At 41.1% G+C, this 18,538-nt stretch overlaps 1 protein-coding gene across 2 annotated transcripts; it reads left to right on the top strand.

The window, feature by feature from the left end:
* The first annotated feature begins 774 nt into the window (after positions 1-774).
* On the top strand, positions 775-16,879 carry OGFRL1 (opioid growth factor receptor like 1). Of its 2 annotated transcripts, none has more exons than XM_083832463.1 (7): positions 775-1,469; positions 3,127-3,213; positions 3,818-3,896; positions 7,065-7,143; positions 7,238-7,304; positions 7,447-7,592; positions 9,236-16,879. In XM_083832463.1, exons 1-7 carry the CDS (start codon positions 930-932, stop codon positions 9,993-9,995), a joined length of 1,758 nt encoding a protein of 585 aa, XP_083688589.1. In that variant the 5' UTR covers positions 775-929; the 3' UTR covers positions 9,996-16,879. The 2 variants fall into 2 exon arrangements, with proteins under 2 accessions (XP_083688589.1, XP_083688588.1); XM_083832462.1 differs by having other exon boundaries at positions 3,815-3,896.
* Positions 16,880-18,538: the final 1,659 nt, after the last annotated feature.

Genomic DNA, 18,538 nt, shown 5'->3' with positions numbered 1-18,538 from the left:
GAAGCTGAAACTGGTGAGGTTTATCAAGAAGACTTGAGATGGCTTGATTGTTGTGCATCTCTATAGGAGCAGTCACTATACTGGACACCAGAGAGCTGTCTTCAGGGAAGGCAGAGTTCCATGAGTGTGAACCGAAGCCAGACAATTCTGGTTGGAAATGAAGAGCACATCGTTAATCCTGAGGGTGCGAGCAGCCACTGGAAACAATGTGCTAAGCCTTCATCAGGTCTTTATTCCAGGCAATGCTTCTATTCCAAAGACACGCTCTAGCCAAATACAGAATACACTGCCATTGTTCCTGCCAAATCCGCCTTTGACTGGCATGCCAGCTTCTCCCCCAAACTTGGGGGGATTTTAGAAGCAGCTAAAACTGGCTGGGCACCCCGCTGTTGCCCCCTCCAGTCCCATCTCTCCAGGTATAGAATCATAAAGGTTGGAAAAGACCTCCGAGATCATCAGTCCAACCATCTCCCTACCACCAGTATCAAACCATGTCCCTAAGCACCACGTCCAACCTTTCCTTAAACACCCCCAGGGACGGTGACTCCACCACCTCCCTGGGCAACCCCTTCCAATGCCTGACTGCTCTTTCTGAGAAGAAATGTCTCCTCATTTCCAACCTGAACCTCCCCTGGCACAACTTGAGGCCATTCCCTCTGGTCCTATCACTAGTTACCTGTGAGAAGAGGCCGACCCCCAGCTCCCCACAGCTTCCTTTCAGGTAGCCGTAGAGAGCAATAAGGTCTCCCCTGAGCCTCCTGTTCCCCAGACTGAACCACCCCAGCTCCTCGCAGGACTTGTGCTCCAGACCCCTCACCAGCTCCGGCACCTCTCCTTCCTCCCCACCACCCTCCCGTGTGCTCGCAGCGTCTCCTCCGTGAGGAGCGGGGGACCAGCGGGGGGGAGGTGGGGGGGCTGCCATCTTCTGGATGAGCACCGTCTCCCCCGGCTTCCCTCCCCTCCCGGGGGAGGCCAGCCCCCCGCAGCACCGCACCTCCCCGCGGGCCCGGGCCCTCGGCGCCGTGGAAAGCCCGGGCCCCGCAGCTCCGCCCCGCGCCCGCCCGTGGGCTGTGGCCGGGCGGCAGCGGAGCAGCCGCGGCCGCCGCCGTGCCGCCGCCTCCCCGCCCCGCCATGCCGCAGCCGTAGGCAGCCGGCGGCCGCTCCCAGCCCTCGGCCCCCGGGAGGCGGCGGCGGGCCCTGCCTTCGCCTCGCCCTGCCCGATGGGCAGCCTGCTGAGCGGCGTCAGCTTCAAGGAGCCCACCACGGTGGAGGACTGCGACTCCACCTGGGAGACCGACTCGGAGCCCGAGCCGGCGGAGCCCGCCGGGGACCCGCGGCCCCTGGAAGGGGTGTGCGCGGCCGCGGGAGGCGCCGAGGAGCCGGCCGAGCCGCCCGCCGCTGACGGCCGGCCCCAGGAGCCCCCGGAGGAAGGGGAGCGGGCCGAGGCCGACGCCGCCGGCCCCGAGCAGGTACCGCCCGCCCCGCTTCGCCCCCCGGGGCCGCGGGGAAGGGCTCTGCCCTGCCCGTCCTTCTGCCGGGCGGCTCCGGGAGGGAGGGCAGGCCTCGGCAGCCTCTGAATTTTGCGGGTTAAAGAGCTTGAGGCCGGGCAGGGCAGCGGGGGTGGCTCCTAGCCACGGGCAGCCTTCTAGGGAGCTCTCAAGATGCTGGCCCTCTAGGGTCGCTTTGCCGAAATTGCTGACCCTAGAGCATATAAAAGCTTGCTTTGCCAAAAACGCTGGCCCTAAAGCGTATAAAGGGTTGCTCTGCCAAAAATGTTGGCCCTAAAGCGTTTAAAGGGCTGCTTTGGCAATAATTTTACTGGAGTTAGGATTGAAGGCAGGGAGGACCAGCTGGGTCCAGGTGTTAGTCTGCTGGACATACTGCATTTGTATTTGGTTCAGACACTGCCATTGTGCAAAATTAAATAGGTATGAGTGTTTTATCCTCTTCTGCTTGATGCGTGGCGATAGATCGCTAATGCCCGATGGTGTCAGGTGCCACACGCAGGAGGTACGGCTTGCTCAGGTCAGCCTGCTTTGCCCGTAGGTGTGGTCAAAGTTAGCCTTGTGAAAGGATGCAGGACAGATGCTTGTTTGCCAACAACGTCGTGTTAATAAGCAGCAGGATGTGCAACTATAAAGGGAAATGTCCAGTGCATAGGGAACTTCCCCCTTTTAGACTTCACTTTAACCTATTACATGCGTATTGCAAGGGGTTCCCAAATTTGCTCGTTGGTTTTAGAGTAGAGACTTATTTTAGTGAATTACCAAATACAAAACTCATAGTTATAGTACAGAGATAAAGAAATTTTGAAGAACATGAAGTGGTCGCTAGCAAGCTGAATTCTCTGTAGACTGGTACTTCATTTTCCTCAATAAGTGCAGGCTTTTCAAGTGTGCTGTCGAGTCAGTGGGATTATTTCCATTGCCCTTGATACGCTCTGGTTGTTTCAGGTCATAGCTTCCAAACGGCTGGGGTTCGGTACAAGGTCTCCTACAAGTATATTTTCTCTATGCGAGTGGGTTTTTTTTTTTTTGGTGTTTAGTGGTACTTCTTGCTAGGATTTAAACTTAAGTTCTGGGAGATGAATAATAGAAAATGGTTCAAGAAGGTATTTAAACTGCAAATTAGCTTGTCAATGACTGTTCATTTTCTTCCACAGGACATTAGTGATAGCAGTTAAGACAATATGCACATGACATACTATTTGCAAATAGTATGGTTTCCAAAGTTAGTAGTGTCTCTGTACTTTCATGTTCAATTACTTATCGTCTGTTGGCACGTTCTGGTTAACTTAAAAGTCTTACATTTGGAAATGACAGTAAACTTGTCGGTTTAAATAAAATTCAGCTTCATTGGAAGGACACCTCATAGCCATAATTTTGGGTTTCGTTGAGTTTTGTTGTTGTTGGTTGGTTGGTTCTTTTGATTTAGGTTTAAAGTATGTGGTGTTAAGTATTCAGCAGGGAGATGCCTGGTGTTTGACCAGGCAGTAGGCAAATACATGCACTTGTGTATGTTTACATTGCTGAAATCCATTATGAAAAATAATTATTTTAATATTACATAGGTTTCAGTATTTAGTCCGTTTGTTTATGGTTATTATCTACTTTTTAAATGTTTCAGAGTGGTGATGGAACTGAGCTGACAGCCAAGCCAAAGAGAAGCTTCTATGCAGCAAGAGATTTATACAAGTACCGACACCAGTATCCAGTAAGAATATTTTATGCTTTAAAATTCCCTATTTAATAGAGAGCAGCACACAACCTAAAAATTCCTAAACTTTATGGTGCCTAATAAATACAAGGAATTAGTGTAATCAAAAAGCTGTTGCCAAGGTCCAATGTATTTAAGTAGGAGAGGGGTGAAACATCTTCTCATCCTAGATGTAAATGCAAGCACATGAGGTGTGTAAGCCTGGGAATAATGGCAGGAGCCCAGGAAAAGATTTGTGCCTTGAATGCTGATAAGGGTGGATAAAGTTTGGACTTCATGTTATTTGTCTCTTGGAGGTTCCTTGAGACCAAAGTCTGGGTGCTGCTATGCTTGCTGCTCTGTATTGGTAGAAGGCACCAGTCAGAAGGAACTGGCACATCCTTAAAGTGTTTTACCTGGGCTGAATCTTTATGCATGTGACTTCCAGTTTTCCTAAAATGCTGAAATATTTTTGTCCTCAAATTGTTCAGAGAGCAGAATGTGACTTTGTGGGTATTCTCAGTAGTGTGGGTTTTTTTGTTTGTTTGTTTTGTTTTGCTTGTTTTTGTTTGTGTGTTTTGTTTTGTAGGTTGATAATGTCCTGTTTTCTTTCTTTCAGCAGAACTTTAAGGATCTTCGATACCAAAATGACTTGTGCAATCTCCGCTTTTACAAAAATAAAATTCCTTTTAAACCTGATGGTGAGTAATCTGGGACAATAGTAGTGATAACAGAGGAATGTTCAACAGTAATAGTAACAAAAGTGAAACTGTAGTGATAATTACTATGCTGACAAATTAGAGGTGTATGGCTATATTTAGTGTGATTTAAACCTCCTCTGTTGCTTATCAACTAACATGTTGATAAGCAAGTTATGCTTAAGCCAAAGTTAGCTTCTGCTGTAGAGAGGTGGTGCTTTTCTTGTGTGTTTTTCAGAGTGATGTAGTATAAGGTGTTCTTTACACAACTGATCTAGCGTAGTGGCACTGCCTTTTATTAAACAAAGATAAAGTTGTTCCACCATGCTTTGCAAACTCCTGCAGCTCGAAAAGGAGTGGCAGGGATCAGGGTGTTATTCCTAGCACTATGTGAGGGGAAAATGAATGCACTGTCACTTCCTCATGTGTGAGAAATTATTTTATTATCATTGTTATAATAATCAAAGCCCCTGGTGGTCCTGGTAATGAAGCAGGACTCTCATATGCAAGGTTCTGCATGAATACAGAAAGAGCTGAAAGATGACAAACCCAGCTCTAGAGAGTTTGCTATCCTCTTGTCTCTCATGCTTTGACTGCAGACAGATGGAGAAGCAGAAGGGGACAATAAAACAGTACTGGTTAGAATGATGGACCAGAGTCTCGGCACATGAGAGCTTAGCCATTGACAAAAAAAAATTGCAATCAAAAATACTCTTTTGAGAGTTTTGAAAGAATGAGGCGGAGGTTACTTTGAGGGTGTTTGCAGACAGATCCTCTCAGTGCGAGAACAGCTTGGGAGGAAATACAAAAGTGCATATTTGAATACAGAAGAAGTGAGAAGTGGAGGCTGCGGTTGAGGGCTGGCCAGAGGCAGGCATCAATCTCATGGCAGCACATGGGTTGTGACAAGGTAGGATGGGCGGGTCACAAAGACTTTGAAAATGAAGGCACATAGTTTTTCTTTGGTGTTACAGAAAAGGGCTTCACAATGAAAGAACGCAAAGCAAAAAAAGCCAATGTTTAAAAAAAAAAAGGTGTAGTCTAGAAACATGATCTTAGCAGCAGTATTCAGGGTAGATATAAGTGTGTCAACAGTGTGCTTTTCAAGGCTGGGAAAAAGGATGTTGAGATGCAAAACGTCAAAATTCTGATGGAAAGCTGGAATGTTATACAGGATGGTGTAAAGACATCAATATAGCTTGGAAGGTTGGAAATGACAGCTGCTTATAGGCAGGATAGTGATAATAACCTCAGCAATCGAGAAGATAAATTAGGTAACGCGAAGGAAAGATAAGACTTTTGTTTTAATTATCTTGAGCTTTATCTAGATATCCACAAGCAAATATTAAAGACTGTTTTCAGCTTGGCAAGAAGAATTGAATCTGTGAGTTCCTAGTAACAGAGAAAGCAAATTCATGAGCCATTACACAGAGAACAGGTACTGAAAGAAAGATAAAAGTACTGAGGACCATGTGAACCTGAAACTGAAAGCCAGAAAAGGTTTGGGGCAAGGGGGATCCTTTAAAAGGCAAAAAAGGAAGGAGGTATTCCGGAGGGTTGGCCAGGAGAAGAGACAGGAGGCAAGCCCTCCACCAGCTTTGATGACTGAAGCTTGTAAAAACTAAAACTGGTCTTAAAATTTTCTCTTTTGGGAGAAAATCATGGTTGGTGGTGTCAAAAGTAGCTGATAGGCTGCAGAAGCTGAAGTGTTGATGGCTGTGAGCTCTGGCTGTGCAGATGTTTTTTTACTGAGAATGGCAAAGATTAGCCACCACCTTGACCTAACTCGGGTCTGTGAGAGTGTTCAGAGGTGTCTAAGCTACCAAGTTATGGACCGCAGTAGTGGGGAATGTTATTAAAAAAAAAAAAAAAAGAAGACATTTTAGTGCAGTCTTAGATCGGAAGTTTAATTCCATGACCTGTGGACTTCCTGTGCACTTCTGACTTGTCCCTGAAATTCAGCAGCTAGTTATCTGATACTTGAAATGTAGTTACTGTAAAAGTTGTGCACAGTATGGTGATGGCAGGAGATCCTCTTAGTCGGGTCCTTTTCCAGCCTTGCATGCGCTGTAAACCCCATGTTCTTAGCAACCCCTTTGACTGGCTTCTTTCTCCATTGCATGAAGAAAAGCACCAAGTGAGCTCTTTGGGACTCATTGGGACTCATTGGGACTCTTTGAGCTCATTGGGACTGAGGTAGAAATTTTGACTGGGCTGGAAAGAGATCTCGTATGCAGTAGGAGACTAGTTACCTGGGGCTTTGGGCTTTTTAGGCTGCCACTGTGCTATTTGACTTTGGGAGAGGCCGTGCTGCAGTGGTAAAATACTGTTGGTTTCTGAGTAGAAATAGGCTAATGCTGAGTGTTCCTGGAAAGAGACTGTGTAGCTGTTGGAGCAAGTAACCTCCTCTTGTGTATTTGTACAGTGCCTGGAAAAGGGATGCCCTGGCCCATGACTGAATGGTCTCAGTGCAAAGAATGATTTCTTTTGTGTGTGCTTTGTCTCCTTTTTCTACCACTGTCTTTCCGAGAGAAACTGACTAAACTCCACAACTGTTTTGAGACTACTAAAAGCTGAAATTCCCATTTGTTGAGCTTTACCTGAGGCCCCAAGGTCGAACTTGTAGCAGTAAATAATACATCAATTCTCTTGGCTGCAGATAATTGCAAAAGATTTTCAGATCTTAATATTACTTACAGCTGGAAAGATTCCTGGAATGAAAGATCTATTAAAATGTTGTGGCTGTATAATTCTAAGGCAATATATATGCAGAGCTTTCTCGTGTTAAAGACATGGCAGGTGACTGTGTTCTGGTATTTTGCATAAGTGGTTTGTCAATGTGTGGTAAAGGAATCTAGGACATGGGATGTTCAGAAAAGTGTGTATTACAGAGGTTACTGTTGCATACCCTCTACTGGTAAGTAACATGGTATCAGTCAGTTGATCTTGTTTGTATTAAAATTTGATAAAACTCTTGTCTTTAATTAAGTTTCAGTAACTAATTTATTTTTAATTTAAAATTAATGTTTGCAATAGACCTTACTTTTACATAGGATGTGAAAGAAAAATGTTTGTATTCTGTCATTATGTTAATATGGCATGTACTTTCTTTATGTAGCTGAAAACTGGTGTTGATGGCTACCTAACAGTTTTCAAATTATTTTTATGCAGGGGTTTACATTGAAGAAGTCCTAAATAAATGGAAAGGAGACTATGAAAAACTGGAGCATAACCACACTTACATACAGTGGTTGGTCACTTACTACCTATTTCTGTTTCAAAGCATCGCATTGATTAAGTGTTTATATGCTGTAAATTGTAATGCTTTTTTTCTCTTTTAACAGGCTTTTCCCACTGAGGGAACAAGGTCTGAACTTCTATGCTAAAGAATTAACTACATATGAAATTGAGGTAGTACAAGTTGAGCTTAAAACAAACCATCCCATTAATATTGATACATAACTACTTTTTGTTATGTAGAGATGTTCTATTCAATGCAGAAGTACTTGATTCAGTGCCACTAAGAATTTTGGATGTATTCTTTGTTTATTAGGAGTTCAAGAAAACAAAAGAAGCAATTAGAAGATTCCTTTTGGCTTACAAAATGATGTTGGAGTTTTTTGGAATAAAGCTAATTGATAAAACTGGAAACGTAGCCCGAGCTGCTAACTGGCAAGAAAGATTTCAGCATTTGAATGAGTAAGTAATGACATCCACTCAACGCTCTAGAATTGCCATAGAATCTCTTTAGCTTTTTGTTTCCTAGAGAAAGGGAAGATGTATATTGCAAAGAAGAGAAATAGTCTGTAACTGGTTTGTGTCTGTATCTGTATGTTCCTCCTTCCCCTTTTTTTGATTGTGCTTCTCACCCGTTAGCAGTCTAAATGACATCAGTGAATTCCCCACACTTACAACTTCAAATGGTGCTGAAGGAGATCACAATTCCAAACTAGTTTGTCTGTCTTGCTACTGAGTGCATTGTCACTTGATCCCAAAGCACTGCTCCTCAATTATGAGGAATGAGATGCTTATTTTGTAATCGTGTTTCTTCTTGAGAAAATTCAAATTCTCCACAGCTGTATGGAAGCTAAGTAATAAAGATTTCCCTCCCTTCTCAAAACATGATATGTGTTGGATTTAATATTTTTTAACAGCAGTGCCTAACTGGAGAGGTTTAGACATTTATTAAGTCAAACTTTACCCCCAGCTTTCAGCAAAACGCCATCTGTCATCTTCCTTTGGCATTGTGGGGAGTGTAAGTTTGCACTGGATTTTTGTCCAGTGCAGATGTATCAAAATTTCTTTTCAAATCTTGTAATCACTTTTGTAATACCTCTGACTGCAGAGCTAAAGATTGTTTTCTTGCAATATTTTGTTTAGTCCAAACAAAAACTTGTTTCTTAAGGTAGAATTGCCAATGGCTAAATGTGAATGAATAATGAAAATAATGTAAGCACTGATTTCACTCAAATATTATGAGCTAATTGACAGGTACGTGCTCAGAGTCAGGCCATAGATAAAAGAAAGTTTCAGGAGGCCCAAATGTCACTCACTGCACATTCTTACATTGTAATTGCTATGTTGTTATAATATACAGTAATGATGTGTGAGTATATATGTGTGCCTGTGTATATATATGTGCATATATATAAATATATACACACTGATGTGTAGCTGCTCACTATAATACCAGTGAGCAGCTATGCTACTTTAAATCAGGAACTGAGACTCTCTTTACTTAATTTTGGCCATCTGAAATTTAGACATTTAAGTTTCACTATTCACCTAGGCATGCTTTATGAAGAAATAGTACTTCAGAAAAACTTCCAGAAGATAACTCATTCCATTTATCTTAGATATATGTTATGATAGAAGGACTTGCTCTCCAGGGGTGCCCGTTTTTCCTCTCAGGACTGACTGTCTAAGTAATGTAGGTAGCTAGCTTAGACTGGAGACACAGCTTTTAGATGGCATAAGTGAAGTCTAGTGAATCATGTTCTGTAGCTGTATGACTATAATACACTACAAGAAACATGTTTTATAAGAATGACTGTGCTTTCTCATTGGAAAAATATATACATTAGAAGGAATCAAAATTGGTACACAGTCCTTTTCTTTCATCTACTGCCTCAATGCCTTTTGCAGACACTAATTTTCACTTGAAACATCCTCACAAAGAAGGTACTAGCAAGCTTCATCAGCTGTGAGAAATTAAAGTACAGAAAGCTTGAAGTACACGTCTTGAATGATTAAAAATGGGTGAGGAATTGCATTCCAGTTCTGTATCTGTAAGGATTTTCTTTTCTGGTTCAATGGAATTGTTTCAACCTTTTCTTCCAAAGGTCTCAACACAACTACTTGAGAATCACTCGAATTCTGAAAAGTCTCGGTGAACTTGGATATGAGAGTTTCAAATCTCCCCTGGTAAAATTTATTCTCCATGAAGCTCTTGTCGAAGATACCATTCCTAATATTAAGCAAAGTGCTCTAGAATATTTTGTGTATACTATTAGAGACCGAAGAGAAAGGAGAAAACTCCTGAGATTTGCCCAGCAACATTATACACCATCAGAGCATTTTATCTGGGGACCCCCAAAAAAGCAGAAGTCAGAGGGAAGCAAAACAAATAAAAAACCAGCATCTCCTGTTTCTGTTCACAGTAGTTACATTTCTAAGCATAAGAAACTGAAGGAGCCTAAGAGTACATCTACAACTGGAAGCTCAACTAGTAAAGTAACTGAAGAAAGAAAGGTAGAACTCACGAAAAGTGGAGAAGAAAATGAGCAGGATGAACAAGAAATGAACTGTGATGCTCTTAAGCAAAACAGCAGTGAAAAGAACAGTGATACTGATACTAGTCAGCTTTCAAAACCAGAAGAAATTCATGATACTTCAGACAAAAAGGAGGATGCTTCTCATTCAAAAAAAGATGATGAAAGTATGGACAATGACTCCGGAAATCATCCAAGCGTTGTAGAGAAAGATTCATGTGACACTGAGAATTGTTCAAATAGCATGTCAGCAGATGTACAAGATAACCTTGATAAGGATACGCTTTCAGTGGAGACCACCATAAAAACTAAGGATGACCTCAACTCATGAGTCTGAGGTTAAAAATCGTTGTTTCGTAATGAGTGAAGTAAATTATTCATCACTTTTTCATTTTGCATAACATTTACATCAAATCTAGTATAAAGTGTTCATGAGACTTTGCTTGTTGTGAATGCATCAGATTAGACTTTTGTTAGGTTAATGAATTTTACCTTTTTCAATCTCAGTTTATCAGATGAAAATCAAGTATGGTTATTTAAAATAATTGTGTAAGTTCAAAGCCTAGGAATTCATTATCTTTTCCAGACAGATTGCATAGGAAAAAAAATAGATACTCCATTACATTCATCCTTCTATTTTTTTGTCTACCTAAAATGTACTAGAAAGTCTTGAAACTTAAAAATCCTGATATTCCTTTTACGTTGCTTTAAATTTTTATTTCTTTTTATGAAATGGCTAGAAATTCTTTGAAGAGCAAAGCTTTTCCCTAGCAGACTTTAAAATTTTGGGGGGGAACTATATTTATGTTAATGGCAGTATTTGCACAGCATTTTACCGTAGATTAGCACCCTTGTCTGAGACACTAGGTAATAGATAGCAAAATATCCTATGCAGCTGGGTATCCTTTACATCAAATAGAAGTTTAACTTACAGTGAAACTGTATCCACAGCTTTTGGGTACAAGGGAAGATGCACTTTAAACTTCTTTTAGTCCCTTTGAAGTTTTCTCATGACTCATTTGCCACTTCTGCTAATTTGAGGTATGAGGTGGAATCGTTTTTAGCTGTGGTCTCAGTGTGAAAGCACTCTGTTGATCAGCTCGCCCAGCTGGCTTCGGCACCTGTGAAGCCTCTTTCCCTGGAAATCAACCACCAACAGCTCAAAAGCAGCATCTTCACAGCAAAGCACTGCTTAAGCATCAAAGCCACCAGATAGACCATCACCAGGCCTGTCTGGCTGGATCTTAACTAAATTTGGACATTTCTTGGCCGGTTTTGGTTGAGGTCTGTACAATGCTGAACCCACAGATGCTGGTCTGTGAGAGAAGGGAATTCCAGCTGTCTCGTTCCTCCCTTTGCTCTATCAGAGGTCTTTCACACTGCTTAATGTTATTTTCAGAATAGGCTGAAACCTGAGAAAAGCCAGCCTGCTAGCATGACTAGAGCCCAACAGATAGGAATTTCCCAATTAAGATCTTTCCCAATGTTGTTTACTTAAGGACCATCTGCTTTCCCTGAGCATCCTCTTCTGACTTCATGCCATTCAATCTAGCAAGACACTACCCAGCAAGTTAATTGTATGAATTAAAAAATAATGCAGGTAGAACTCATGCTTTCTACAGTCCTAAAGTAGTCTAAAACGTCTATATGTATTTTCTATTTTAAAATATATATATAATCCACTGCCTTTAATGTATTTTTGATGAAATATTTTAAAGCAAGTACCTGACTACAGTTTGAGTGTCAGAGTGCTGCAAGACTTGATTCAAGTCTTGTAACTCAAAATGACAAAGTCTTCAGGGGTTTCAAAGCATAGACAAAATGTCTTATATTTTTCTGTGTCGCCAGTTCCCATTACGGCAGTACATCACTCCTTGCTTTCCCCGGGTAGTATTGTTTCTTGGGGTCACACAGAGTTGCAGTTAGAGATTGGGGTACCTATGGACAAAAACTATAAACTCTTTCCATCCAAAGAAGGCAGAGAAGAGGAAAGTCACATTCCTCCTTTTCTGTGCTGTCTTATAAGGAAAGAGACGTATGTACACATATGTTTGTGAGTTGTTTATTAAGGGTAGCCCAGGTTGCTCAAACAGACGTTAAGTCTGTCTGAATGGAAATGTCCCAGAGAATTTCCCCACAGCCACTGTTTCGACAAAGGCTGGTGCTGAGAATTATCTTCCAATTCCCCTGGGCTTGAACCACTTTCATGTTTGGCCCTGACCTTCTGAGTAGAAGGGGACAGGAAATGCTTAGATAAAATTGGTCCGTGTAGTTCAAGACTCTAACCCCATGCATACACGCAGGGAGGACAGCTTTACGTTCTGCCGCTGACTTTTTAAATCTTGAGTGCCTAACCTTGCCAACTTAATAGCATTGTTTAACGTAGTTATTTCTTGAATGGCATAGGGAATATTTACAGTGTGTATGAAGAACATAACTGTAAGGTAGCTAGTTATACAGAACCTTCAATTTCTAAACTTTAATACCGAGGTTAAGCATTTTTTTTTAATAAATACATAGTGTTCAGCAGGAATAGGGGACACTAGGGGTGTTATATTTATATTCTAATTTGATTGAACATAGATGATCTCAGGAGATTTTCCGTCTTTTGACTACTGAACAACAACAGAAAGAGAAATCTATAGCTCTTAAACCAGAAAGCTCTTGGGATGCACATCCAAAATATTTCTCTGCAGTATGTTATTGTGACACAGCTTTCACCTATATATGCTTGCTGGTTGTCCACTCGTAATTGCGTAGTTAATCTAAGAAATTACTTCTTTTTTTTGTTTGCTTGTCTATTTATTTATTTATTTTTGTTTGTTTGTTTGTTTTCACCTGGCAGGGCTGTTTGCATTAAGAGCCCAGTGTGTCTTAAAATACAGTTGAGAACTTTGAAACCTGTATCCTTATTAACTTAAAAAAAATTTTTTAAATATCCCCAATTTAGGATAATTCTGTTGCTTTTTATAGAAGTGAGAATAGCAGTGACATGTCAATTAGCCGTGAAGAACTTTGGGATAAGAGAAGTTTTTTATTTCTGATGGCCTCCTGCTTTCTGTAACCTTTGTCTTATAGCTATATCAACAGAATTACTCCCATGGGACACTTCAACTTTAACTAAGAAATTCTGTGTAAAATGTGCGGGTTTACCATTATTTTCATGGAGGAGTTGTCTTTCCTGATTTTGCAAGTGCTTGAAAGAAGGATTCATTGCAGAGCAGTCACAAAGTGTAGAGTGACATGGAGATTTGTGGGGATCAAGTGAGTGCACTATATGTGTTTTAGTACAGGATGATGTCCTTAGCAGCTAGAAGCACCCTGTTTTCTGTAGTTTTTAAGGTTTCTTTAGTTTCTTTAGTTTTTAAGGCTTTCAGGTTTTCAAGTGTTCCCATAAATACCAGTGCTTAATTATTTAACCATTACTTCAGAAAATTAGTGTGTGCAAAGAAAGTCAGGACAATTGCTCATTATTAAATTCGTTGTTTTTTTTTGTCTTGCTGTGCACTTAAGTATTCAGGGATTTCTGCGTACCTCTGTAACAATGCATTTTGGCCCAGTGTTTTACGAGAATCTGAGCTAGTCATGTATTAATTGAATGAGACCTCCCATACAGGGGTTCTTTCCCAACAAGTACATCTGAACAGCCCCTGATGCTGAGGGAGAAGTGTGCACATTCATACACCTGTGAATTTGATTTTACCTATCCCACAGTGAGGGTGTATGAATGTGCAACTTGACAAACTGCTACCGAGTGCACACGTGCAAATGAGGGCAATTGTAAAAATCATGCAAAAATGCAGCACTTTAAGATTAGTTACAGCTCTGTACCCTACTAGCCAGGACGTAACTGTGCCTCGGTGCCTGTGGATGGGTTGGCATAGAGGCTAAAAGCTTGGGTACGTGAGGTATGCACTGCAGGCTGTTCAGATAAGAAGAGCAGTTAGCATGTGCACGTGTCTAGGAGCAGAACCAAGCTTCTGGTGTCTATTGCTCGTATTTAAAGGTGTGAACCTGAAGGATGCTAAAAATATTTTCAGTAAGCCTTTGGGAGCTGTTCTGGGGCTTGGTCAGCTCCTCAGTTTCCTACTCCTAAGTTTACAGCAGTCTGATGCATTAGGTATTTGTATAATCATGGTTAATATTTCACGTAACCTAGTGTAAGCCTCCTTTAATTATTCCAGGATGATTCTAACAATCTACAGTTGTACTGTACCTGTACTAGAGCCAGAAAGTTTACAGACCCTATAAGCTTTGTATAATTTTGATGGATGATCCAATAAGGTAAGTCAAGGGAGATTTAATATATTTAAATGGAAATCAGCTCTCGTTTGTTTTTTAAAATAAAACTTATTTATATCTGTTTAATTGTATTATTTTGTGTACCTTTCTTTTCCTGAAATTTGTGATGGTAGTGATTTGTTCAGTGGCTGAGAAACAGGGGGGAGTAGTAAAGACCATGTAGAGAACCAAAAGGTAGAAGTACTGTTACAGACCACTTGGTAACAGGCTTTTGTGATCATATTTGTGATACAAACCTAATTCCTGTAGACAATTTCTAACCATGTTTATGGAGGAAAGGCAAGTCCTCTTAGACAAGGTATCACCCAAGATGATACCACAGTATTTAGAAAAAATAATCTTAGTCAAAATGTTTATAGAAATGGAAAGCACTTTCCTCTTAGAAGATACAATATTGCCTCTTCTTAGTAAAAAGCAAGTGATAATAAATACAGTAATGCAAAACTGATCACAAATAATGGTAAGATACATATGTTTGAGTGAAAATGTATCCCTTATTTTTTTATCCCTTATTATACTTTTATAGGTCAATTACTAAATTTCCTTGACAGAAGCAGTATTTATGAATAAGATGCAAATAAATGTATGAAGCTTCTCCATCAATAAAACTGTGACAAAATCATGTCAATGGTGTATGTTAGCTTAAGAATTACCATTATGGATCGGAACCAAAGATATATCTAGCCTTGTATCTTGTCACCAACAGTGGCCACCAACAGGTTGTGTGAAAGAACAGTTAAAGGTTTTTTTCTCCATGTGTTTTTCCATTTTTAAGCTCACGCATTCTTTCAGCATCAGCAATCCCTGTTGGCTATGAGCTCCACATTTCAGTTTAGTTTTGTTTGCAAAAAGTAATCTCTTTTTTGTCTCAAATTTGTTTATTCAGGAATTGCTAGTGCGTTTGAACACAATTACTGGAAGATGAACACTAATCCATTTCCTGTTCTTAAAAGCCTTGGGATATTGTAATACTAAGATACCTGCTTAGGCAGAAAATTTAGTCACTTGTTCTATGCTGATGACAGTATTATCTTACGTGTCCCTTCTGAATAAAGTTTTTACACATAAATTGTTCTATATAAAGTACTAGAAGTCAGATTCCAAATGCAAAAATGATTGCTTTTTATCTCTGTCAGTGTGAAAGCAAGATCAAAGGCAAAACCTTGTTCTAGCCCACATCTGAGTGAGGTAACACTGGATTTGGAGACAAGTAGTAAGAGCATCTATCTGGGCCAGCATAAATCGGTGTAACATTGTGATTATGTAGAAGACAAAAATCCTCTCTGAGGTGTGCTGGGAACCATGCTCCTCATTCCGTATTTCAGTAACTTATTTTAATGCATGTCCCTAGTTCCAATTCCAGTTGAATACAAGTAACTGCTCAAATGGCATTCCTGCTGGAGAAGGGAGCTTGAAAATGAAGGATGGGACTAAAAGGTCCAGGCACGGACTCCCTGCTCTCTCTTCACATCACAGTCAGGGCTGTAATAGTAGATACGCTGCTCACAGGTATTTAAATGCAGTCCTCCAAGAGGAATGTAAATTGTGTCTCTGTAATATCTCTGCGCTCTGTATTGCCTGTAAATTATTTATTTTCCTGGGATCTGTGTTCCTTTTACATGCCACATTCTTAAGTATACCTACTTAAGACCATCAGGGAAAGCAAGAGTTTATTTTAAAGAATATATTTAATACATGCCACATGTAGTGGACTCTTAAACTACAGCTCAGAAGCTATAGAGATCAATTAAAGGGAGGCCTCCCGTGGCTTTACGCTTATAATCACTTTTATATTTATTTTCAGAAGCATAAAGCTGTTTGCTGTAAAATAACAAATGTGAGAATTGGCAAATTGTTCTGAAAGAAGTCTCTTACTTCTTAGGAACTTGGCACTTTTTAATTCTACCACGCTTACAAGTCTGGTGGTGTATTCATCAACTAAAGTTTATTGTGAAATATACTGAATGTATTTACTGCTGTGGCTAACTGTGAAATTTATTGTTTTGCAGTAAAACAGGTTATGGCATTTTTATTTTGGGGACCTGCCGAAGCATGTTTGCTGATCATTAGTTGTTCCTCTTTCTGTGTCTTAACCTATCCCTCGGTTGTTTGTACTTTCAGCAGTTTGAGTTCAGAGACCGAAGATTGGGTATAGGTTTGCACTGATACAATTTGGAACTATTGTGTGCTTCATTGTTAAAAGGTATTCTAAGAAAAAAAGTGTGGTAATTGATAAAAAAAAAAAAAAAAAGAAACAAAACCCACCATTTTTTACTTGAGAACTGAAACAGCTACATGTCAGTTTTTATGAATGGTCCTGCTCTCTCCTCTGTATTCCTTTGCAGTGTTTGATCACAGAATGCCGTGCATGTTTGGTAGTACCAATACCATATGTATGTGGTAGGAGTGGTAACCAGTTTCTGGGTTTGTAATGCACTATAAAGATATATTTTATAATTCTGTAACTGTATGGCAGTGTTATGCCAAAAAAAAAATTGTATAAACATAAAAAGCAATAGTTTATGTTGCTTACTGCTATATTTTTGGTCATTTGTTTGTAAGATGAAATACTTGGATTTCCTTTCAGGTAAATATATTTTTAATAACAGCAGCCAAAAATCTCTAAACTAATAAAGCTTCTTCACTTAGCAGCATTGTTTTAGCAACATGTACAAATACTGTGTACATCTAATATGTGTAATTGCTGTGCAGCGCTTGTTTGTATAGTCTTCTGTAAATGTACTAGCACTTAAAAGTAGGGCATTAAAGGCTCTGATCCTCCTTTTTTGTTGTCAGTGGCAAAACCACCATGGAACCACAGAGGAACAAGGAAAGGCCCCGAGTGTGCTTTACTAAAAATTGGGGGATTTTTTTTTTTTCTTTCTAATTAAAGAAACAGACATAATAAGGCAACATTGTTCTGAGAGCATTTTTGCAAGATTAAAAGGTAAAACATCCAGCAGCCCTCCAGAGCAGGGAGCTTTCCACCTTATTCTCCACGTTGCTGTCTTCCTGTGTGGCAGCTTCCTTTAGGCACTGTAAACCCCTGTGTGGGACGAAGGGCGCGTGTGGGGGCCAGCTCACAGCCTGCATCACGCTTCCACAGCCCTGTATCTGTTTCCTCCTAGAAGGGGGATCGGTGGATGCTCTGAACCTCCGCGTGTCAGAGACTATAAGCTTTTCATGCCAGGAACACGCTAACACAAAGAGAAGGCAGGTGCTCCATCTGTGGAAGGAGAGCTTCATGCAAGGTCCGACTCTAATGAGGCCTGGAGTTAACACGGGTATATTAACTCCCATGTTGACGTATCACCCACCAAAGGGGTAGGTAACCAATGCTACCCGCTGCCAGTGTGTTGTTTACCTCTTGATTTCCCCCCGGAATTCAGTCACAGCTCCCTGAAAGCGGACTGAAACGCCGAGGCAGCTGGGATGGTTGATCTGCTCGTTTGTAAAGACGGGCAGGCAGTTACCCTCTGTACCCTTGAAACATAAACTTTACAACCGAAGGCTTATGGCCTGTGTATAGACACCAGGTTGTTATGCTGCTGCTTGTTTTACCAGCAACTTGGGCTTTTGAGCATGTCTGCAATAAAAAGATCAGTCCCGTGTGACTGACCACTGGCCCTCATGGACATCAGAGCTACTTCTGAAAAGTTTCCCTGGGGGGCAGTACAAAGGTAAGAGCATAAAGTGATGTCCCAAAGCTAGCTGCCTTTAGGTAAATTAATACAAACCAGCTCTGGAGCGAGTGACACAAGGGGGGTATGGGCCTACACCCCACACCTTCCCCAGTGCCTCCCTGAGCCAAAGGGGCATGCACCAAAGCCACGTCTGTCCGTGCCTTTGGACCAACTGTCTCCCTTTCTTGTGTTACAAAACTTTTCATTTTGTTGTTTTGTTGGAATATTTTTCTAATGGAGCTGTGGCATAAACGGAAAATGAGGATATTTTATTTTGGTATATGCAGATGATCTTGAGCAAGGCCTAAAATGCTTATAATGATCACGTTAATTGCAAAAATGTGATTTAGCTAACAAAACCAGGGAATTATCTTTTTAAAATTGCATTTTAATGAATTTATTCTGCTACGTTTGTCTGGGCTGAGCAGTAAACTGGAAGACAAGATATTAAATGTCTTCACTCCCTGAGGTCAAAGAGGCCAAGTATTACTGCTTCAAAGTGGAACCAGTAAGTGTGATTGGAGGGTAGCTGCAGTTTAAAACTAATCCTCCAGAGAAGCAGCAGAAGTATTTAGGAAAGTATTTTCGGACTATAATGATCTATAATGATGCAGCTTTTTAAACACCAGCTTTGCATTATCTTCTGTGGTGGATCAGTGGTAGTAGTCAGAGCTCCAGCATGACTTTGTTGGCTCATTTGTACCCTGTGTGGAAGTTGTACTTCAGCTCCAGTAAGGGGGGTTTACAGCTGTCATAGTCCCCAGTTTTGTTCCTGTGCTGTCGCACCCGGCTGGCACAGAGAGCCACTCAACCGCAGCCTGGGGTCGTGGTCTCTGCTCCCACCGCTCCAAAGTAGCTGTGATCAAAGTCCCTTCATTTCCTCATAAGG

The sequence above is a fragment of the Anser anser genome (genome assembly GCF_964211835.1).
Source record: "Anser anser genome assembly, chromosome: 3".
NCBI lineage: Eukaryota > Metazoa > Chordata > Aves > Anseriformes > Anatidae > Anser > Anser anser.
Note: the sequence above shows the minus strand (reverse complement) of the source record. Positions and strands in the feature narration are given on the sequence as shown.